General features: G+C 36.7%; 4 protein-coding genes across 4 annotated transcripts; 3 read left to right on the forward strand and 1 right to left on the reverse strand.

Annotated features, from left to right (window-relative positions):
- LOC18606378 (ATP-dependent Clp protease ATP-binding subunit CLPT2, chloroplastic) lies at nt 742–3,602 on the forward strand. Its single transcript, XM_007039954.2, has 5 exons — nt 742–1,024; nt 1,122–1,160; nt 1,249–1,358; nt 2,795–2,974; nt 3,367–3,602. Exons 1-5 carry the CDS (start codon nt 801–803, stop codon nt 3,513–3,515), a joined length of 702 nt encoding a protein of 233 aa, XP_007040016.2. The 5' UTR covers nt 742–800; the 3' UTR covers nt 3,516–3,602.
- Nucleotides 3,829–6,470, reverse strand: LOC18606379 (protein DETOXIFICATION 56). The gene has a single exon (XM_018118463.1). It carries the CDS (start codon nt 5,534–5,536, stop codon nt 4,022–4,024), a length of 1,515 nt encoding a protein of 504 aa, XP_017973952.1. The 5' UTR covers nt 5,537–6,470; the 3' UTR covers nt 3,829–4,021.
- On the forward strand, nt 8,910–10,058 carry LOC18606380 (probable calcium-binding protein CML25). The gene has a single exon (XM_007039956.2). The coding sequence runs from the start codon at nt 9,318–9,320 to the stop codon at nt 9,909–9,911; it is 594 nt and encodes a 197-aa protein (XP_007040018.2). The 5' UTR covers nt 8,910–9,317; the 3' UTR covers nt 9,912–10,058.
- On the forward strand, nt 17,277–18,887 carry LOC18606381 (AT-hook motif nuclear-localized protein 24). The gene has a single exon (XM_007039957.2). The coding sequence runs from the start codon at nt 17,688–17,690 to the stop codon at nt 18,594–18,596; it is 909 nt and encodes a 302-aa protein (XP_007040019.1). The 5' UTR covers nt 17,277–17,687; the 3' UTR covers nt 18,597–18,887.

Raw genomic sequence — 20,251 nt, forward strand, 5'->3', positions numbered from 1 at the left:
CACACTATCTTTTTAGACAACATGGGAGGGAAGGGGGGGGAAGATGTTCGTTTTTTGAACCCTTAATCTACGTTGCGGCTCCAACGTAATTGGCGGCATAAGAATGTTAAATTTGGTTGGGTACAGGGGAAGGAACTCAACTTTGGATTCCCCCCAATGGGTAGTAAGCACTACATGTGATTTGAAACCTGAAAATGATGGATGTGTTAAGAGGGGGTTTGGTTTTCTTTCCGCTTTTACTTCTGTCGCTGGGGAGATTCTTCTGATCACGAGCAATGTCGGGTACAATTAAAAGTGGCATTAAGGAGGGAAGCTTGCCCAAGAGTATGAGCTTTGTTCAGATAAACCCACAAAAATGGTTGGTGGGCCGGAAAATAAACGTTCGGTCCAGGCTAAGGTTTAGGCTCAGCTCAAACCCAATATCGATATTGCTCCTCTCTTTTTCTTTCTTGGGCCAGAGACTGGAGAGTGCCTCCTGCTGGATACCCACTCAAAAATAACAGTAACTTAATCAAGATAGATAATATTGACAAATCATTAGTTGAAGTATGCTATTCGTTCAATAAATATTTTATATGATAAAAGTAATTTAGTTGGCATTAAACAAGTGATCAATAAATAGAATTATGTAGTTGATTTATTTTTTGCCCAATTTTGTTGAGGAAGTGAGTTTGGAAAATACAAGTATAACACTATCAGGCTTGAATACGGTGTCGTTCTCGTTTATTATATTTTTTCGCCTATCCGCAATTTTCCTCATATCCAAACCCTTTATTCTAGTTTCTAGCCAAAAAAAAAAAATGGCAGCTACCCACTGTCTCTCAAAACCAGCAACGGTCACTCCAGTTATCACCCAATCCGAAAACAAATCAAAACCCAGTTCATCTTCTTCATTTCTAAAGCCCCACGGTCTACAAAGTCCATGGCTTGGCATCAAACTTTCTCTTCGATCATCAAAACCTAGACCCCACTTGCCCAACCACCGCCCCATCACTGCCACTGTCTCCTTTAGCCTCCCCACTGCGTAAAATTTCTCATATCCTACTTTTCTTCATTAGGTTAAACTTTAATTTCAGTTTTATTTTGTTGGTTTTTTTAATGTAATTTTATTGTGGTTGCAGGAAGCCAGACAGGGTTGCTTCCACTGAGAAAGTTCCCAAGTAAGTTCAGTTTGTTTGGATTTTAAAAAGATAAAATTTTCATTCCTTTTCGGGTTTTTATTGAGATATTGAGTGAATGGAAATACAGATGGTCAAGGAGGGCAATAAAGTCATTTGTTATGGCTGAGTTGGAAGCGAGGAAGCTCAAGTATCCTACTACTGGAACTGAGGCTTTTCTCATGGGCATTTTGATTGAAGGTAATCACTAATCACATTTTCCACTACCCATTTGAAGTTCTTTTAGTTCACTTTTCCGGTGTTAGTAATTTATGTGCTTCATTGTCATCCTAATGTTTTAGCACTTGCAATAGGTATGGGACAATGAGAAACATCAACATGCATTTTAAATCAAACTAAGTTGAAAACAATGTGTGATCAATGATAATGTTGGTCATTATTGAAAATGAGAATCAGCATTATTGAGAAGTGAGCTACCATGGGTCAATGGGATACGGAAGTTTGGAATTAGCATGATTACTTTCATCAAGCAAAACATTCACTTTGTTACTTTTCAGTGCTGCCTTAGTTGGTAGGTAGCATCCTTGCATGATAAGCAAGTGCCTCTGAGCCAAAATTTGGCGACATCCTTGTCTTCTGGTTGCTCAATTAAATAAGAAACCCTTTTCTCTTTACAGCTCAAAGCTGCCACATTAATTTAGTTACAAGAATGGTATTTCCCTGTAATGCACTGCAACAGCACTATTACTCTTTTTTGTGGGGGTCATATCAATAGTTTTCTTATCGTTAACGTCCTTGTTTTCTAATATTTTCATTAATTTCCCTTTCTTGATGGTGAATAACATGTTAGAAGTCATATCATAATCTTTCCATTGTCAAAAGGGGAAAAATTTTGTTCAACTGTGGCATTAAATAGACAGAGCGGGGCTAATACAGATAGTATAGTTAAATTTTCCGGGTATAGTCTTAGGGTTTTGCTTGCTAATGAGTGCCCTAGGTGCACTCTTTAAGATTACCATATTAATTAGTTCATTCTACTAATGCATTAAAAATCATCATATTAATTGTCAACTAGTGCATTTAATACAAGAATATTGTTATAAATAGTATCTTAACTTACCTTAAAAAGTGTCCTTGGTACAGTCGTAAGCAAAATCCATACCCTTATTGTTAGTAATGCCTGTATAGTTTTCAGGTTTTTAGGTATTAGTGATATGAAAGGGTTACTTTTATTAGAATGGCCCCTTTTCTAGTAAAAAATTAATGTTTCTAGTTATCACTTTTGCGGAAATAGAATAGAAATTCTGAAAGAGAGAAAAAGAAAGTGCTGAAATTCATATTGTTGTCAACTTCGTTATTGCTTTCATATGTTGGATTGTCTCTGTGCTTCACCAATATTTGTATCTATAAAAAAGTGATTGTAGAAAAACCAGGAATATTGGGGAGAACGTTGTGAAAGTGAAAGGATAATAGTTAATTTTGAATTTGTCTGCTATATTGAGGATTGCATAGTGTACATGTTTATGGTGCATGCATTTCTTTCAAGTTACACATTGGGTTCGCTTGAAATCCATTTTATCTTTGCATTAGGAAAATGCTCATCAGATGCATTACCTAATAACTCGTAACTCTGTTAGTGTTATATTATGCTATATTAAAGTTCATTTGTTCTGCAGGGACTAGTCTGGCTGCAAAGTTTTTGCGTGCAAATGGAATCACACTTTTCAAGGTGCGTGAAGAAACTGTCAAAGTACTAGGAAAGGCTGACATGTACTATTTCAGTCCTGAGCATCCTCCTTTAACAGAAGCTGCTCAAAGGGCCCTTGATTGGGCTGTTGATCAGAAACTAAAATCTGGTTAGTTTCCAGTATTTATTGTTAGTTGCTTTTGTGGCTGATTTTATGATTTCTTTATGCATTGATTATTATGTTGTATGTCTTGTAAACAAAGTAAGATGATTTGAGTGAATTAATTGGACAGTTACATGTTGTGATAAAGGGGATATATGATTCTATTCGCTCCTTATTTTAACTACGTCGAGTACATAGGATTTAGCCAAGAAACAGTGGTAATCTGGATGCCTCATAGAGTTTTACTAATCCCCTACGTCATGAAGATTCTGCATGGCTGCTGTTATTAGTGTGCATTGTCTGTTTGGTAAAGTTCTTCTTCATGGAGCTTGTGATGGCTTTGTACATGGCATATAAAACTGTTGAGGGAACGCTGAAAGTCAATCTGCAAATTGCAGGTGATGATGGGGAAGTTACAACAACTCATCTGCTTCTTGGCATTTGGTCTGAAGTGGAATCACCTGGTCACAAGATAATGACAGCTCTTGGCTTCATAGACGAGAAGGCCAAGGAACTTGCTTCTTTAAGTTCTGAACCTGAATCTTAGATGGGTAATACTTGCCTTTGGCACTCATTGTGAGATGTAATTCTTTTAATTAGTGAATGATCAATCTATGCATCCTTTTAGTCATGATATTGCTTGTTATTGCCCATCCATGTGTTCATGAAACTTTTGCATGCGTAAAACAAACCTGGCATTTACTTTCCTGTTTTGCCTTTTTGCTCTAGCTATATCGTGAATGGATCATTTATAAACAAGACCATTGAATTCAGCATCCGAAGGGAGATGCTGAATTCTGCAATACTTCTTTAATACATTCTTCTAGATCATATAAAGCTCTTGCTATGTACAAGTTACCTCATCATAAATAGGCTTTCTCAATTGAATCAAGAGGCTGTGAACTGATGATTCATGAGGATTAAAAGATTCCTCTATATTACACTTAAAGGACGAAAACAGATAAGAGATAAAGAGGTCAGTGTTTTTATCAGTTTATGTATATGGAGCATGGCTTTGAAGCACTAACAAGCTTGTTGGGTTTTCTGTTTTTTTCATACTTCAGTAGGGTTTACTGTGTCAACAGTTTTGAGATTTCCATCTTCAACAACTGCCACATTAGAGGCAAGTATTTGTGCCTTACCAGCTTCTTCATGCCACTTTATTCTCACAACCATCACCAACAACAACGCCAAACATGTTACCATCCCAACTAAAAATCCTAGCAACAATCCATTTAGTCCAAGTGCAGTCTTGAAGGCTAAAACGACAGCCATCGGTAAAGCTAAGAGGTAAAACCCACCAAGATTAGCATACATTGCCAACCATGGCCTAGCTGTTCCACGGACGATTCCTCCACAAACAGCTAACGGGAAATTCACTACTTCAACCAGTGCCATTAGCAACATCATATTTTTTACACCTCTTAAGATTCCCTTATCATGGCTAAAGAGTGAGCCCCAAACACCTCTCGCTCCTACCATCACCATGGCACCAATGCAACCTGAAAGTGTGCTCACTGCCAATGATACATATGCTGACTGGCATGCGGAGACAGGCTGGTTTGCTCCAAGCTCATTGGAGACGCGAGTGGATGCACATGTGGCCAGCGACAGCATTACAGAGTAGAGCAAGTAGTCAAAGTTCAGGACGATAGCCATCACTCCTACTGCCTGCTTGGCATTTGGTAACCTCCCCGTAAGCAAGACCAAAATCTCATAGCACCACCATTCAAGGCAGGTTGTGAGACAGCATGGCCCGCTGAGCTTGAGCAGCCTAAGCCAGTCCTGAACACCTTGATCCCACCATCCTCCTTCCTTCCACTTTCCTCCCTTTCTATTTTCCGCTACCAGTACATACAAGACTAAAAGGATTGCAGCTATGAGATCACTTATCCAGATAGCCATTGAAACTCCCTCGAGACCCTTAGCTTTTGCAAGAAAGATGTTGATAGGGATGTGAAAAGCAAGCGCTAAAGCTGAACTAAACATTATGGGAATAGTTATGCTTTGTGAGCTCAAATAGGCTTTGAGAGGACATAGCAACGAAGTGACAACCAAATCAGGGAGAAGATAGAAAAGATATGTCTTTGCAACAGCAGAAATGTCTTCTTTTTGGCCAAAATGGACTAAAATTTTGTCAACATTAAGCCACAGGAAAGAAATAGGCAGTGTAGCAAACACTAATAAAGCAATGGCCATGAGAAGTGTCCTGTGAAGTAGCCTAAAGTTTTTAGCTCCAAAGGCTTGACCACAAACAGGTTCCATGGCACCACAAAGTCCGTTAAGGACAGAGAAACCAGTGACATTAGCAAAGGTGAACCCGAGTGTGCCACCGGCTAACTGGAGCTCTCCTAGCCGACCTAAAAATGCTGTGGTTACCGCTATCTTTGAAAACCATGTTAAGTTCATCGCCACCAAAGGAACTGCTATTCTTCTCTGTGTTTTCAGCTCTGAAAGCATTATCTGCATGAGGTTCGCTGGCCATCTCTGGGTGGGATTTGAAACTGAAGGTGACTGAGATGTTTTTTCAGTAGGGTTCTCTTCCAATCTTGATGTTGTAGACATCATTTCTTGAACAAAGATTGGTGGGGTTTTTCCAAAAATCCAAATATATATTTTGCTTAGGAGAAAGATGGGCAATCAGGGTTTCTTTAGATAAGATTGATGGCTTATTGCGAATGCATGAGTTTCGTGAGGGTAATTAGTTTCTGAAGGTGCAAGCGTGGTGGCTTTTTGTAACGGCCAATAAAGGAAGAGAGAGCTGGGGTGGTGGAATTATAGTGCGTGATGATAGTGCAAACGCCATCCATGCTTACATATCCTCTTCAAATCTCGTCAGATATTCCTGTCAGTTGTTTTCTGCCTAAGAATATATTACTTTTGCACTAGATTTCCTAACTGATTAAACAGGCTGCCTGTGAAACTTGAAATTCCAGAACCTTTCTCCCGCCTGATTCATTACTTAAGAGTAATATGTCCTGTAACCAGATGCTTTGCATGCTTTGAATTGTTCTTGAAGGACGAATATAACTTTGACACCAGGATAGTTGAAAAATCACCGCCATGTGAGATGCTGGAAAAAAACCTGACCTGAATATCGGCTACTCCTATCTCCACTAAACAAGATTCTTAACTAGGAGCAGCAATAGGTCAAGTGATTGTTATAGTCAAAAGATTTGCTTGCATTTATTTTATATCCAAGGGTCTACTCTATAACATTTTCCCTTACAGAGTAGGAGAATTGGTGCTGTCAATCAATGCAGTAAAAAAGTGGTAGTCTAGAATATCACATAGAAGAGACAACCATATTATTTCTGATGTGGTTTCATTTACCATTGTGATTATATCTAATACTAGAATGCGGAAAAGTGTAAAATATTCAGGGTGGGAGATTTGGTATAAAAGGTGGGAGCACTAATGTTGTGGTTTCCTGCTGGCTGATTGGCCTTTCAGGATGAATGCGTTGCTCAAATTCCATGCTATAAGGAATCAAAGGGGACTAGCTGGGCCACCATACCTAAGCTTTTTCTTTCATTCTCTAAAGTCACTAATAGTTTATTTTATATTCTTATCATCTCATATTTTGTCAGTATACACAGCACTTTAGTAATAACTTTTCTTCAAAGGAAAAAAGAAAAACAAGGTAAAAATTCTTGGTTTGGGACATATGCCTTCATTACCAGATAGGAGCTAAGTTTGGAGTAATATGATTTCTTTTCATTTTTCTGTCCTTATTGTAAATATAATCGGCAATCAAACCTTTTTACTTAACGTTTCTCTTTGGAGAAAAGAAAGGGAAAAATAAAGCAAATTATGGTTATCATTCTTGTCCTGCCTTCAAATGGGAAAAACACTAGTGAGTGGAAAGCCCTTGAAGATATCTAATTAAACACCCTGCTTTGTTTTGGGGTGGAGTCTGCAACACATAATATGATTTGATAATACACTGGTTTGCTTTGGTCTTGAATATGACATACAAAAGCATAGCAAAATGCAGCTGATTTTACCTATCTACATGTTTAGTTTGATGATTGATACTAAAAATACACAAATCAACCAAACCTTGTTTCACAACAATCTTTCTTCGCCTTTAGGACTCATAAAGTTATGATTTATGAATACTCCAAGATCAATATTTTAAGGACACAGGCAGTCACTCGTATCTATCATCATTCAGTCTCTCTTTTCTTCTTTATCTTTAAGCACTTTGCTTTCCACTTGTTTCCCATTCATAAAGCATGCATATCTCTGTACCTTAACTCTAGTTGATTGCTGTACATTTCCCATGTCTCTGCCTCTCCATGATTGATTACATCTGCATGTACCATTTCTGAGAGAGAGAGAGAGAGAGAGAGAGGGATGTGACATCAGACCCGAGACACATAGCCCACTCCTGGTGCAGTTAGGCACGAGAATATGAGCTTGAAGAATCAAGCTAGCTCTAGTGCGCATCTACTTATGATGGTGTGGATAAAATTAGTTACTTGTGTGCGATGGAGATCGATTAGATTCTAGACTGAATACTTTATGCAAGTGATAAAAACTGATGGATTAGCAGATAAGAACAAAAAAAAGGCTGTATAGTCTTTTAAACGAGTAATTATATGTTTAAAGGGAGGAATTAGTATCTGTTCAATGGAATCAATAATATTCTATTTGCAACTTTCTTAGGAATGAATGTGCTGTGAAAACCGAAAGCAGTGAATCATAGCAAGAAGGAATGTGAGTAGTGCTACTTCAACGGAAGAATAGTGGAAAGAAATGCTTTGATACAAACTGCTTACGTGATAGCCCTAGTTCACAGGCCTGAGAGGGATAAACAAGCCAGTTAGCTGTATCTTAATGGATCTCAAAGAACTATGCACCGCATCACAAAATAAATAAATAAAAAGGGTTCTATATTATCTTTTCCTAAAAGGAAGAAGGCACCCGGTTTTTTCTTCATTTTTACTTTCTGATATCGAAAAGAAAAGATAGAACAGGCACCGCTCTTTTGTTTGATGTAGAAGTTGCATTCAGTGATAAGGTTAGGTTGGACGGCAGAATAGCTTTATCTAACAAATTATGAACTATCATTAGTCCTCTATTGTTGATTGTATACAATTCACAAGCAGGAAGCTTGGCTGTAAAGAAACTTTTAAGTTTTCAGTCTGCATCCTTACTTTTCTTTCACCAAAGTAACCATGTTGTCGGTTTGCATATAGATGAATCTATATTGCTTAGTCCTTTCAATTTCAAGACTTAATTTTTTGATGAGGATTTTTTTAAAACTTTCCCTTCACTACAGACAACGATAGAAAAATCAACCATATTCTTTTATACAGTTGTAAAGAGAATGCCCTCAAAAGGTTTTAAAAGATATAAGACAGGTCAAAATCTAAGGAAATTAAATAAGATTGAAAGCCACATCCAAACCAGTAACAGGTTAGGCCAAACCTTGTGCATTTATTTGCTAATTCAGAAGAAAAATATGCAGAAGTTCTTCTGTTCAATGCAATACCATGCACCATGGTAGTAATTATTACTCTGCAGCTGCAAGTAAACTGGAGAGGAAAAGGTTCAAAAACAGTCAATTTATTATATCTTAAGATGCATTCTTGAAATGATTGATAGGATTATAACACTGAGTTTTCATCAAAGGGAAGGCCTTAACTGATCAAGATGACTGGTAGAAAATGATTGAGCATTTTCTGGCTGGAGAGCCACCTCACCTTCCAACTCCTTTTGTTTTCCTCATCTAATTAAGCATCATCGCTATCTTAGGTCCAGCAGATAAGTTCTGAACGCAATTATATGGTACGTATAATAATTAAGCTTTGAAGATTATGAGTTATGTGCAAGCCACACAGCCACGGGCCAAAAGATCAGTCCAATTCACCATTACTTTCTAAGATATATTTTATATCTTAATAATCAGAATGAACAGAAGAAATCTCCGACAATTGCCTCATCTTCCTCCTTGACTAGTGTTCTAATAAGCTACCAGACACAACAACCACGGAAGAGAAGAGGATGCTTCCTTGACTTTTCAAATACATTATTCAGTTATATAACAGAGGGGCATGAAGAGGATATCAAACCAAGAAATCAGAACAACTGTTGCATACTATTAATTTATCATCAAGATCAGGAGAACCATGGAACATGCTTTTCCACCATAAGTTAAATTCACATTCAGAGTATCCACCATTTCGGCTTTCTTTTCGTGCAGACATTTGGTTTTTCCACGATGGAGTTCTTACTATAACTACCATTACCTCCTTGATCAACTCCCCATAACATATCTGCCATTAGCCCCATTAGGCCATTGCTATCCTCTATTTTTTATACATACTCTGTTAGTTTTACAATGTCTTGCCTTATCTTTTTAAGCAAGCAAGCTAGAAAATTTTTGCTAAAGCTCAAAGTCTTGAGCATTGAAAAGGGATACAAGAAAAGAGACCCCAAGGTTTTACTTGCTGGTTTTGATTGCAGCTCATCTTCATTTGCTTCCATGGAAGTTTCTAGTCAGCTGAAGCAAGTGTTCAAGCTCATTGACACAAATGGAGACGAAAAAATATCATCGCTTGAGCTCAGTGAAGTGTTATCGTCTTTGGGGCGGAAAAGGTCTGCAGCAAAGAAGGAAGCCGATGCAATGGTGAGGGAATTGGATCGAAATGGTGATGGATACATCGACTTTAAGGAATTCATGGATGCTGTTGGAGTCAATACAGTCCAATTCAGTGACAAAGAAGATGAGTTGATGGATGCATTTGCCATATTTGATTCTGACAAAAATGGATTCATATCAGCCAAGGAGCTGCAGAATATACTGGCTGGTCTTGGTTATGAAAGGTGCAGTCTCAGTGAATGCTTCCTCATGATCAAAGGAGTTGACAAAGATGGAGATGGACTCATAAATTTTGAAGAGTTCAAACTCATGATGACAGCATACACTGCTTGAGAATAGAGAACAAGATACCAAGACTTTCAGCTTGCAAATGCATCAACTAGAGTGGACAAATCCTCAAAAATATCTAAGAAACAAAATGCTTGTGTCATTAATCATTCAGACTGAGTTGAGCATGCTAACATTGGTTTGAAATTTCATCATAACAAACATATTTATGCATATTTTTATTATAAAAAAAAAATAAAACAACCAAAGATGGAGAAGTTTGCAACTGGTTCCAATCATGAAGTTATTATAGTATTTGGTAGTGGGATCAGAGTTGTACCTCCAAACTTTGTCGCAGTCCATAAATGATGGGTGCATGGTGACAAGAGAGTCGATCACTAACTTTCCAATTGAGTCAAGCTAAAAAAGACTTGAAAAAGAAAAAAAGGACGTAGCACACAAAATAAAAGCTATTTTGTTGCATTCAAGGCCTCTCATTTTCAAGTCCCCCACTAAAATATTTGATAATTGCACAAACCGGTGCCAATTGATTATCCTTTGATTCGATTGGTTGGAACATTGACATGGTCCTTAGCATGCACCAAGTTCCCAAAAGGGTCACGGAATCACTACTCTCTCTGCATTTTATTGTCTTTTAATTATGGATTGAGCATTCTTCATAGCCAAATAATTGTAAAGAAAAGCTCGACACAATGTAATGATGGTGATGATAATGACAATTATCTCAGAAAAAAAAATCTTTAAGAGTTTTTTTCTAAAAGACGAAAACAAAAGAAAATATCAAATGGGCCTTCGCCTGGTCTCGAAATTCGGATTGGTTAATTGGGCCAGGCTCAATGTTGGTCCACTTACTCACAAAAAATCAACAATTTCCTCAGCCAGCTGATGAATTTTGCTGCATGTAAGAACTCCATGGAGACTGGAAAGCTTCCGACTAAAATCATATCCCAAAATTTGTGACACCAATATACATATATATAAAATATTAACTACATATAGATTCACATTAATATCTCATTTTTCGCTGTCGATTGCTTTCTAGTTAAAATATTACTACTATATGTTATTTAGGGTCTATGACCTTTGAAGCCTGTGATCTATTGGATCATTTATATTTTCAAACATAATAAACTAACAAATTTAAAAAATCTGAAAAAAAATAAAACAAGTTATGGTGCATATCGTCTCAAAGTCATCAATTTTGTCTTTCAATATTTAGATTTTTCCGTACAATCATGAATGTAATTTCTTTTTACATATTTTAAGTCAATATAGTACTGATTACTGAAGCAATCTTTCAGCTATATGTCTTTCTTTTCTTTAAGTTTTTTTTCCAAGCTAAAGTGCATACTACTATAGTGCTTTAGGCTGCTCTTTATGCACGTTGACGGTTTGTCAAACTTTTAATTATAACTGAATTCTGGGATTTTAAGGTCCTAATTTCATCCTAATTAAGTTGCTTCTTGATTGGGAAAATACTTTTAGGATTTCCTTTAACAATTCTACCATGCCTGTGACTTTAGAAGGATTCCAAAATGGGTGGCCAGCAATAAGCTAGTCAAGTTCATACATGAAGAACTCAACATCAAAGGAAATTTTAGTGTGAAACAATCGACTTCTCCACCACAAATTCCGTTGAACGGTAATATGTTTAAATTATAATTAGCATCTTGATTAAGAAAATGAAGCTGACCATATGATTTAAGTTTTAATTATGATAAACAAGATTCCACATCGATTGCCAACGATCACGTGGGCGCCTCGATTTGTCGTTTACTTAGTGTCTAACCCAAAGTCCAATACTCTATTGACCTTTGAATTAATTAATTAAACCCCCCCTCCCTCCAACATGTGAAAGCTTTGTGTTGGTCTCCCTGGAGAAGATGCAGATGGGGATGCAACAGCCTTGAACTGGTAAGAGATGGATGGACTTGTGAGAAAAGCAGAAACACGGCAACAATATGCCAGATTCGAGGCAATGGGTGCCTTTCACATGGTCTTTAATTTATTTCTTAATCTTGTTCCTATCTTTTCTTTAACTTTGTTAGCCCTCCATGGACTTTAATTGGTTTCAAATACAGAGATAAGCTTTTTATTTTTTTTTAATTTTAAAATAATAAGATGGTGATTGGGTGATTTGTTTAATGAAATGGACTTGATTAAAATATAGTTTGAGTCACTAGCATTCAAAGTTGTGATAGTTTCTAAGCTTTTTTATCTTGTTTCACCATCAACTTGCACAACTTCTCTCTCTAGTTAAGAAGATTTCTCTGCATGCCTATCTTGAAGACCCCAACTTCCCATGTCAAGGAGACTCATGCCTTTGAGTGATCAGAGGGTTTTGTTTCCTTCCTTTTGCTTTCAAATTGGGTTCTTTGTTTTCCTTTTTCATTTTAGGGTGATCGTAAGGCAAGCATGAGATTTGCCTATATGTTTTTTATATTTCATTTAGAAAAAAGAGTGAAATTCGAACTTGATTGGTTTATATTTTTTATGACGTGTGTCAACTTGTTAATATATTAATTAACGTAATTTCATTATATAAAAAGAGAGAAGGAAGATAGCAATAAGGTAATTCCTTGCGACCTTAGTATAGTATGGCATCATGCTTGTAAATTCAAATTAAGAATTTCCAAGCTGCAAAATATTAATAGCGTACACCAAATTCAATCCACGGCTGACTGACAAATTAACGAACATCACCATAGACCCTTTAATTCAGGCAAAAAGACAGATACCATTTATATATATTTGTTGGATGAGCCCGTGAACTGAACGTTGCCGCGGCAACTTTGAAACAATGGCTTCTCTTAATTTGTACTAATTGCAAGCCGACAAATTAAACCATATCCATAAACCATTTTTAATTATGTGAAAAATTCAAATTAAAAGTCTTCATATTAGAAAAATTTCGTCAATAATCTCAATATATCATTCAGGACATTCTTTGAGATTAAAAATTTGGTATTTATCTTTCAACGTATTTATATACACAGAAAAATGACAATCATCATATCAAATTCTAAACACTATGACAAATTGAATTAAAAATAATAATAATAATGGCAACCTGGTGGGTGCTGCGTTGACTGACCCTAAACATGGTTCTGTTTCTCGATTTGTTTCTTTTCTAAAAACAAATTACATAAATTCCAATGAAGCCGGCCAGTGCTAATCAAGAAGACAGAAGGGAAATTAAAAATGATTTAAATAAGCCAATTCGTTGTCTACATGACATCTATTATATATTAAAATTGTTTCTAAGTAAGGTCAGGTAATGACATATGTCCAAAACTGTTTAACTATTTATTTTAATTCTCTCGACACGCTCACTCCTAAATACACGCTTAGTAGTCTAATTAATCATCGAACATCTCTGTCCATCACAAAAGAAGAAAAGGGTTTTTTTTTCTTTCTTTGTTGGGAAGCTCCTTTTGCCAACTTCCTAAATGAATTTGTCTACCATTAAAGATTAGGTTCCCTGAGCCTTTCCATACATATAGGTATTAGATATATTTTAAATGAATGGGAAAAAAAAAATAAAAGAGGGAACATAGAATACTAATGTGGAATTTGTTGCAAAGTCTTCTGAAAAAAAAAACAATATTGTAGTATTAAATTCATATTCTTTTCTTTCCTTTTCTTGGCGGATAAAGGCATTTCATACTTAATCTATTTCTATCAACCATGACAAAGAAGTGGTTAGCAGCAAAGGAGACCGGCATAATCAAGTTGCAAATTTACAAATTGTGTTTCTTTCACATCATAAAACATCCTGAAATTTGTTAGCATAAATAAAATAATAATAATAATACTAGCTTTGTACTCTTTTCAACTTGCATCTCTACTCTACAATTTCAACTCATATATACCTCAGCCCTGGCGGCTAATTCTCCTTTTCCAACTAATATAATTGAGTTAATTATATCGAATCTTTCTATCTTAATTAGTATATACATGCATCATTGTCCACATAAGACGGTTAAATCATGGCCTCATTATTCTTGCCATAGCTTATATAGCTAATTATCAAATTAATTGAAGTCAAGATTGATTACTTAATTAATTATCTCTAATTAAATTACTAGTTGATGGATATACAACTATATGTTTTAAGGGCAGTCAACTTTAGTAAAGCCTCGAAATGGGAATGTACAAGGTTCTACATATGGTTGGGGGATCTAGTTTAACTGTGCTTTGCTTGAAATGATTAACTTTCAACCTAATCCATTGTAGAATGACAATTTTCTATTATCAAACTTTTGAGATATCAAGGAATATAAAATTTATAAGACATCAACTACAGGGCTTAATGTGGGTTAGAAATTCACACCGAGAATCTTTGATAAGCCAAGAGCCAACAACAACTTTAAGAAATCGAAATAATTAGTAAAATGAGAGAGAAAGGAAAAAAAAAAAACAATCAAACCCTTGTTTTGGTGTCATCTCAAAAGGAACCAAGAAATAAATACTATCATAACATGATCATGATGATAATAAAAGGAACAGCTTTTGTGAGTCCTATGTTTCAAGTAATTTAAAATGAAAATTCTTCTTGGATACCTTAAGGTTGAGAAATTCTTTATTTATGGTATCAAATTTTCATTTGCTAATTCAGCTTCAAACCTTAAATACCTCAAAGATCCTTATTTCGGGTAATTACATTTTAACCCAAACAGTTGACAATAATTCGATATTTATTTAATCCATGAGTTTATATTTAAGCTGTGTAACAGCTACTACAGACTTTCAGGAAAGGCAAGCAATTAAATAAAAAATAATGGCTTCCTATCAACTCTGCTACAATCCCATTTCCATGGAGCTAGTTTTCTTGCAAACTAATGGGAATAAGACCCAAACGAGAGTTTGAAGTTTCGGAGGTATAGGGTGGTAGGCTGTATGGGCTGTAGGTAGAGAGAGAGAGAGAGAGAGAGANGGCGTGTAGTAGAGAGAGAGAGAGAGAGAGAGAGGATCTAATCTAAGACTTGGTAAGTGGCAAGGGGGAAATGAAAGTGGACCCCTCCATCTATGTCCATGAGGAAAGAGAGAAAGCCCCGACAAAGGGCATCTTTTAATACATAGGTTTTTGCGCCCCCTCGCGAGAAGTGGGAAGATGATGGAAAGTAAGGCTTGGGAGCTTCCTTCATTTCAGCTGTTGGCATTAGCATTCAGCAGCCTCTCTTTCTTCGGGCTTTGTTCGTGCAATGCAACAGTGCCTTTGCCTTCACCTTCTGTCTGTCAGCGCCTCCCACGCGTGTGTTCTTACTCTCTCATGGCCCCAACACTCTGGATTATGCGGTCAAACCTCTACTTTTATATATATATATATATATATATATATATCGGACGAGTCCGATTCACATACTTACAATAACATTTAAAATAATGTACTCATACAATCACAACCGTTCATTCAAATAAAATTTAATTGTGGAAGTTTTGAATAAACGTCTCGGATGGGGTGAGGAACATTTCCATATGTATTATCTAAATCTTATAGGATTCTAGTCTGTTATGAGTCTCACCTCCCTCTTTCTTTCTCGATAAACATAGGATGAATGCGACAAGATTGAACATGGGTTATAGCCCGCGATGATAGCATTTTTAATATTATTATCTTCTGAGTTTCTTGCTCTATATAATTTGCATGTGATTGAATGTGAAATTCTTTTTTTCTAATCTTGATCCTCTTTGAGGTAGATATTAATCAGACTTTGTTGTTTGAGCATTTACTTATTAGTTTAAATTAATTCCTAAATTAGGTAAAGTTACTATTATTACTCTCAATCTGTTACATTGGGTAGTAACAATAAGGATATAACTAGGTAAAGTTTTTTAAATTTTCGTTTAAATGAATTATTAATTAAATCGTATAACTAGATATATTAAAGTTAATCAAGACATAATAAGTTAACTCATTTTCTCCTTGTGTGCATCATTATCGTATCCACATATCTAATATAAAACCCTAATCATATCAATTAAACTCATTTAAACCCATAAGCTCATCTTAATAGTATTAATTAATTAATAGTCAATAGGGTAATGCAGGAAACGTAAATATGACTCACAAAAGAATGGACCCTTAAAGAGATGGGGAAGAGACACGTGGTGAGTTTATAATGGATGTGGACCCTTAATAACGTTAGTATATTGAGAGAGAGAGGTAAAAGATAGAATTCTGCAGAAGCTAGATGCACATGGGGGGTCATGGAAAAATTGAAGCAAAACGTCTCTCTTTCTGTTCCAATTTAATTCTGCTAGCTGTATTTTTATATTTTTTGCATCCAAATCCCCCGAATAGTACTGTGTTACTCCTATAGTTTTGAAGGTTTGTTCTAATAAAAGCAAGAGAAGCAAATAATGCAACCTGACTTATTAGGTCCTGTTGTTGATTTTGGATCAAAATTTCGTTAATTTTTTTTCTTAAGGTACAATTCAAATAAGTGTTAAGTTATTTATACGATGAAAGCATTTGATGAAGTTTTTCTTTCGTTATCTTAAATCGAGAGCAAGGAGTGAAATTTATATAATATAAGATAACTATCTTTTATGGTATAATTTTAAATTGACATATTTGATTTAAATCATTCAATTGAATAAGAAACTTATAAAGTTAAAAATTACTATAAACAGATTAATTTATTTCTCCTTTCATGCAGGTTGATACACAAATTAATAAATCTAATGTTAAAATACTCTTACGTCTTCGAACCTTTGACTCCGTTGTTTTTCTCTTTTTTTTACGAAATGATGAGATAAGAATATAGTCCAGCTCGAGGAGATGGTCCTAAGTATCAGCTGTCTTGCAGCTACAGTTTTCACAGTTCACAGAACGAGGATCACATCGTTCTAGTAGATTGTTGCAAATTGAATGATATATTAGTATAGTATATTTAATCAACCAATGCAGACTAGTGCTTCTGCATATGTTCCCAGAATCTTTGATAGATTCAGCCATATACAACATTGGAAAAATTTGTATCTAATAAACTGTATAACTCAGCAGAAGCCTGAAAGCTTGGATATGCTTCAAGCTTTGATACCTGGGGTGGAGTAACAACAAAAAGAAGGAGAAGATCGGGTTCACGAGAGTTAAAGGAGGGAGGTTGAATTTCTTTGGCGATAAGGGCTTGAGGGCTGTGCAATAGAGTTAAGGTAACTTAAAATAACCAAATAGTCTTTAACATTGAGAAAGAGAGAGAGAACGTGGAGTGCAGGAGTAGACAAATTAAGAGAGGGAGAAAGAGGAGAAGTGGGGACCTCATCCACCGCCCATCAGTACGCAGACTTTGCGAAACCAAACCCCAATCTCTGATCTATTTTTCTCTCAATATCTAACCCTAGGCCCCCCTCCCCCATCCTCTTTGAGGCCCCTGTATGAGAGAAAACCCCCACCAAACCTCTCCCCCTTCTTTCTTCTCTTTATCCCAAACCTTTCATATCAAAGAGAAAAGATTCACTAAAGAGTTCTTAGAGAAGGTCAAAGATGGTGAATTCAGCTGATAATTCTTTTGGTGGAACCAAAGATCAAGTCAGTTTCTGGGTTCTGGTTTAGGGATGTGGTGTGCCTGCTAGTTCATTAAACAAGTTAAAAGAAACAAGCCAGAAAGCAAGGAAAAGAAAGAGTGTTGTTATTCTATTTTTATGGCCTCTTTTTTCGCATCCACTATCCTCCTTTAAATTCTTTTCGAAGCAGTACAAGCTTTACTCCTTTGTGTTTATATCACTGCCTGGGGGTTCCTGTTCGTATATGTGAGGAAGTGAGAGCTTCGAGACTGTAAACAAAGCAAGAAAAAAATATATATAAAGGAAAAAAGCATGGATCCAGTTACATCACATGGTCTTTCTCTTCCTCCTCCATTTAATATAAGAGATTTCAATCTTCACCATCAGCAGCAGCAACAGCAAGAACATCAATTCCATCACCAAAATTCAGAAGATGAACAAAGTGGCAGCAGCAGTGGCCTAAGGAAACGGGATCGCGACGACAGCAACAACATCAACAACAGCAGCAGCGCCAACAATAATGAAGGCAACGAGCTCAGTTTTCCAGGCTCCGGTGAAGGAGAGATCACTAGAAGACCACGAGGCAGGCCAGCTGGATCCAAGAACAAGCCTAAGCCACCAATCATCATCACCCGGGACAGTGCCAACGCTTTACGCACTCATGTTATGGAAATAGGAGATGGATGTGACATTGTTGAAAGCGTCGCAACGTTTGCTAGAAGACGCCAGAGAGGCGTTTGCATAATGAGTGGAACTGGGACCGTCACAAACGTAACCCTTAGGCAACCAGCCTCGGCTGGTGCAATTGTGACCTTACACGGCCGATTTGAGATATTATCCTTGGCAGGATCATTCTTGCCTCCACCAGCACCTCCTGCAGCTACGGGGTTAACAATATATTTGGCTGGTGGACAAGGCCAGGTGGTAGGTGGCAGTGTTGTCGGGACACTTATCTGTTCAGGCCCGGTTGTGATTATGGCAGCTTCTTTTAGTAACGCCGCATATGAGCGGCTTCCGTTGGAAGAAGAAGAGCAGCTACCAATGCAAGGGGGTGCAATTGGGTCACCGGGTGCAATTGGAGGGCAACAGCAGCAGCAGCAGCAACAACAAGTATTGGCTGAGTCAAACGCGCCTCTTTTTCATGGACTACCACCTAATCTTCTCAATTCTATTCAATTACCAACTGAGGCTTTTTGGGCTACTGGTCGCCCTCCATTCTAGCTAACAGTTTCCAGTACTGAATGATACTATTGTTTGGTTAATTCAGTTTTCAGCTTCAACTTCAGCTATAGCAAGAGGATCACAAAAAACTTTGTAGCTTAGGGAATTTGGGTTTGTTGAGCAGCATTTCAGGTTTTGTTTCTTTTACTGTTAGTTTTTTTCCTTCTTTTTTCCCCTTCTTTTGAATTTGATGAGTAGATCGTATGCAAGCATGTTGATTGAATGACTGTAAATTCATGGATTCTTGGTGCATTTGATTTTATGAGAATAAGCGTCTCCAGTATGTTTCAATGGAAGAAGATTAACAAGAAGAAAGGGAAAGAAGCTTAGGACTTGCACTTCCTTTCACTATATTTCTCTTGTTGCAGCTCCGAGAAATTCTCTCATAATTTTTCACCCATTGGACCAAGCTGCTATTAGCCATTTTCATTTGGTTATGTGCTATCACAATTGATTACTTACCCATATATTTATGCACACAACTCTCCTTCGGAAAAGGAAGATCCCCTAATTCAATATTCTCCCAATATAAACACAAAATTTAACCTTTTTTCTTCTGAACATTTCTTCTAGGAAGACAGTTACAATTGTTATTATGTAAACTAGCAGACAAGGTCAAGGGAAAGGGTTCAATTAAACCTGGCTATAGAGACGGCTTCAGTGGGGTGGCAAACTATTTACGAGAAGCAGGCAAAGAGGTGTGGGCATTACAGTTTCCAGGTATCTGTTTCTAGAGAGAGTCTTAGGGTTTTTTTTTTTCCCTTTTTTTTAGATATGGAGACATGAAAATATTTGGGTACTGGTTTACACGTGCACTGCTCTGAACAAGTTCCTTTTCGAGGCAATACCACAAAACACGTGCATAAAAGGGCAGCGACCCAAACAAAGTGGGCTCTAAATTTAGCCTCTTTCTCTCTCTCTATCTGTCTTCCGGATTCAGAGAACTGGGGATTGGGCGGCTGTTCAAGATTCAAGCCAAAATCCAGTTCAGATTCTGTGCACTCCAACTCTCCATCTTAAAACTCACAGCTGGCTGCTTTTTTCCCTTCATAGCTAAGCTTTTAAGACTTATCCATTCATTCTTCTACTATTTCTTCATTGAATTCTTGAATAGCAGCTTTTCCTGTCCTTTTTCTGTAACCCCCTTCCCCTCACTCTCGTCTGCTCTTTCTTCTTTGTTGACTAACTCATGATTTGACAGTTAAAACGTGGGCTCTTAACCCACGTTAATAAATCTAGAGAACCATGTCAACTACACCCTAAGCTCGTAACTAATCTCTTCTTAATGAAATTAGTATGAGAAATGGATCAACATTGGTACCAAAAATAAAATTCGACACATCAGTTACTTTGGGGTATGGCCTTTTTATGTTCATTTCTTTTTGTCTACTCCAATTCTTTTGCTAATATGATCATTACCTGGTTCTGTGTCAAATTATCTGAGAGGTTTTGAATTAGTTTGATTTCTACATTTCCTCACATTTTTTCACAATGAGGTGACAAAACGAGAAATTAAGGCATTGAAGGGAGGGTAGGTATTCCAACTCACGGAACTTGGTATTTGAAGAAAACAATTAGTCATATGATATCCACTAGTTGAAGAAATTTACTCATAAAAATGTAGGATAAAATAACGTTAAATTATTTCTTTGGAT

Source organism: Theobroma cacao, chromosome 3 (genome assembly GCF_000208745.1).
Source record: "Theobroma cacao cultivar B97-61/B2 chromosome 3, Criollo_cocoa_genome_V2, whole genome shotgun sequence".
NCBI lineage: Eukaryota > Viridiplantae > Streptophyta > Magnoliopsida > Malvales > Malvaceae > Theobroma > Theobroma cacao.